The sequence below is a fragment of the Dipteris shenzhenensis genome, chromosome 22 (genome assembly GCF_047967505.1).
Source record: "Dipteris shenzhenensis isolate YYH24624 ecotype China chromosome 22, Dip_SZ_1.0, whole genome shotgun sequence".
NCBI classification, from domain to species: domain Eukaryota; kingdom Viridiplantae; phylum Streptophyta; class Polypodiopsida; order Gleicheniales; family Dipteridaceae; genus Dipteris; species Dipteris shenzhenensis.
Genome location: NC_141617.1, coordinates 10,526,852 through 10,530,316, shown reverse-complemented (window position 1 = coordinate 10,530,316; position 3,465 = coordinate 10,526,852). Strand labels below are relative to the sequence as shown.

Sequence of the window (3,465 nt, the reverse complement as noted above, 5' to 3'; positions counted from 1 at the left end):
TTGTGTACTTCTCTCTTCTTCTTCTTTTCTCCTCCTCTTCTTCTTCTTCTTCTCTCTTTTGTGTCCACCTCGTCTCTTCCTAGCACCACGTGGCTTCACTGTGTGGTCACTGGTGAGTGCCAAGGGGGCGTCATTGTGGGAACAGGGGCAGCGATGACGTGGCGTGGAATATGCGGTTTCTTCTTTTTTTCTAAAAATCTATATTCTCTCTCTTCTTGTCCCTTCTTATTACGTGTCTCGTGTTCTTCGTCTTTCTCTTTCTGTGTCAACCTCTTTCTGTGTGTGTTTCCTTCTTCTTCTTCTTCATCTCTTCATTTCTTCCAGTTCTTTCCATCGCTCCTCGGCCCTCTCAACCGACCTTTTCTCTCTTCGATCTCCGCCGCCTTCACCTCCTCCTCCTCCTCTTTCCTCGCTTTGCGCTTTGCATCACCGCCTCCTCCGCACCGCCCACCGCTTCGACAATTTCGCCCGCGATTCGCGCAGGCATGATTCCGCTTCTCCACGACGCCTTGGCATCTCAAAAGGTGCTTAGATGCTTGTTCTCTACGTAAGATCCAAGATTTGGCTCGCTGCGCTGGTTTTGAAGGCGCGAACGGTCAGATTGCATTCTCGATTGCGTGCCTGAGCTGGCTTGATGATTGTTTCAGATGACGCATGCAAAGTTACTGTGTTTCTGTGTGTGGTGAAATAGCATTCGAGAACATCTGGTGCAGTAGGTCCTGATATAGGATTTGAAGCATGGCTCCTTTCATCCTGCGTAGGATGCCAGGTTAATTCCATGTCTAAGTCTCGGGAGTCTTCTTTGGAGGCCTCAAGTTTATCTCGAAGTTCAGCTCGGTGTGCCGCAGAGGTTGCTCGTAGTGAAGTTTGCAGCAAACTCTCGATAGAAGTAAGCCCGGACCATCCGACCAGCAGGGACGTTTGCCGAGCCCAGGGAAACGCCAAGAAGGTACTCCTCTGTGAAACCAGAGATACTGCAGCAAGTTGTCCGGAAACACTCGCGCTTCCAAAATCAGCGCCTGCTTCACCGCTGAGCTGCGAGGAACGAGCAGACGTTGCCAAACAAGAGGTGAGCGAAAGCAGAGCCAACACCAGGGTACCGCATCAAGGCTCCTACTTTGACAACAGCAAACGAAAATCGTTTTTGGATCCTCCTGCAAGGTTTCCATTCAAACGAGAGCAAGAGGCCGCACGCAAGCCAATCCTATTTGCATCGCAGGAGCTGAAAAGAAGATGCAAGGTAATTGACGAAGTTGCTGATGCTTCATCGCGGAGATCACCCTTTCCTCAACCAGGACGTGAAAAGGATCAGACCCCGGAGCCATCTTTGCTAGTGCGAGGTGATGTAGATCAGCCCGAATCTTTCCGTCTTACCGGAGCAAGACGAGTTTCTTCTGAAGGGAATACAAGCTGTGGCGCCATCGGTAAAGACTGGAGTGATTTCAAAGGGAAAGATGAGTGTGAAGGCTTCTTAGAGGGTAGTCAGGTTTTTGGTAAAGTTGTTAAGTTGTTCGGGATCGATGTCAACGAATCGCTGGATTCTCAGCCCCATCGCAGAGGTGAGGGATCCGTCGCTTCTGATGTTTTCGTGGAAAATGAATCGAGTGATGTCTGCGAAAGAGCAGGACGAGGGAGCTGCGGAGCTGGAGACAAGTCGTCTTGCCTTAAATCTGAGAAAGAATGTAGGTCTGATCCGGATGAAGGCGAAGCAACGAACGCTCGCTCTTCGTGCGCGGATGTGCAGACGGCGGAGAGTGGGAGCGGGGCAGCGGGATCGGACAATCGGAAGTACGAATGCCAGTTCTGTCTGAGGGAGTTCGGAAGCTCACAAGCGTTGGGGGGTCATCAGAATGCGCATAAGCGGGAGAGGCAGCAAGCGAAGCGAGCGCAGCTACAAGCGCACAGGGCGACGGGGGTTGCTCATATTTTACCAGCAGCTGCAAATCAAGCTACTCGAGCGAGCAACATGCGATTTGGAATGGGGTGGATGATGGAGGGAAGAGGAAGAGGAGGCCATGCAGTGTATTTTGGGCATCGGCAGCAGCAGCAACAACATCGCCAGCAACGATCGCAGCTTGGCCAATTGCTTCCGTCTTCATCTCAACTGATTGCTCCGCATGGAGCACTATCTTCTCCAACCTCCACGCCAACATCTGCACCTCAAATTTGGAGCTATCAGCGCCCGCAACATCAACTCGCAGTTGGACGATCGTCTTGCAGCTCGCCACCTTCTCCATTCTCTCCTTTCCTCTCTCAGACTGCTCCTCCAGCTCCCCCAGAATTCACGTATGGATCAGCTCAATCTGTGTCATCCCACTCCCAGCGATTCAGCAGTTTGCGGCAACAGCAGGCCAGGTCGACCTCGTTGGGGATGCAGCAACGGCAGCTTCCTGTGTTTCAGTCACACGATGCAATAGCAGAGTCGGTGCGAAGCTCGCCGCAACCGACCACTGTATTCGCACCGGCATCGGAGGGCGGTGAAAAGAGTTTCTCGGATGAACCCTCCTTGGATCTCCGTCTCGGGATGTGATTGCTCATGCTGGAGCTCCTAAGTACGTGTTCGTCTCTCTCTCTCTCTCTCTCTCTCTCTCTCTCTCCTTCCTGTTATCTCACAGATTCTTTCTCCGGTCATCGGACGTTTGTTTTGGGTGTAAAATAGTGGAGTAGGGTTTAGCTTATCAGCATCTTCGACAGGCATCAATCAATATTGACGAACTGTGCCCCTTTGAGTGGCTATATGTAAACCTTTCATGGGATCGGATTCTACCCTTACATCTGTAACGTTGTGCGTTGATACTTAGTACAGTGTTTTTTGTTCCCGTTGGGAATGTGGTAACACAGCATGCAACTTGATGCAAGATCTCTTCCATATTTTCTATGTTGGTTAAAGTATCGTTTTGTGAGCGTTTTCTCCTATGAAATCCTCCAACTCCGGGACAATGGCGAACGAAGAGTTAAGTTTACGCACAACGGAATAGATGGACTCGAGAACGCGTGCTGCCATAATATTGGACAGACTTTAATGGCGTTCGCGATTGCTGCAACGTCTTCGAGAAGCATTGGATTGAGCTGATCTTGTCTTGGCTGTGTCTGGCCTTGTGTCGATTGCCTGCTTATTCGAATTGCGATCCTAGGCCTCAGGTGAAGGCCTCCGAAACCATTATAAGGACTTGGCTCCACAGAGCTACAGGCATCTCTTTACTCATCATCAGCTCTATCTTAGCTGATAAACACAACAGAGCTGCGTGTCGCTTCCTAACAAATTTCTCGTGCTGTTGTTTTGGTTGATGATGATGTTGGTGTTGTTTTGTGGCAAGTGATTGTCCGCACTTCGCAACGGTGATTTGCTATCTATCATGAAAACTAATACTTTTGTATGTGTATTATTAAATCTGTCCTTTGACAGATCACTTACATAATCTAGATGTGTAAACGCATTGTTGAGAAAGGCAGGAATGTTGATCG

The 3,465-nt window shown here is 49.9% G+C and overlaps 1 protein-coding gene across 1 annotated transcript; it reads left to right on the top strand.

Annotated features, from left to right (window-relative positions):
* Positions 1-279: 279 nt before the first annotated feature.
* On the top strand, positions 280-2,782 carry LOC147887715 (uncharacterized). Its single transcript, XM_087393599.1, has 2 exons — positions 280-524; positions 762-2,782. Exon 2 carries the CDS (start codon positions 779-781, stop codon positions 2,528-2,530), a length of 1,752 nt encoding a protein of 583 aa, XP_087249725.1. The 5' UTR covers positions 280-524; positions 762-778; the 3' UTR covers positions 2,531-2,782.
* The last annotated feature ends 683 nt before the right edge of the window (positions 2,783-3,465 follow it).

What these genes read in the sequence shown, in the direction of transcription:
- LOC147887715 (XM_087393599.1), top strand. Translation starts at nt 779, where the DNA reads ATGTCTAAGTCTCGGGAGTCTTCTTTGGAGGCCTCAAGTTTATCTCGA.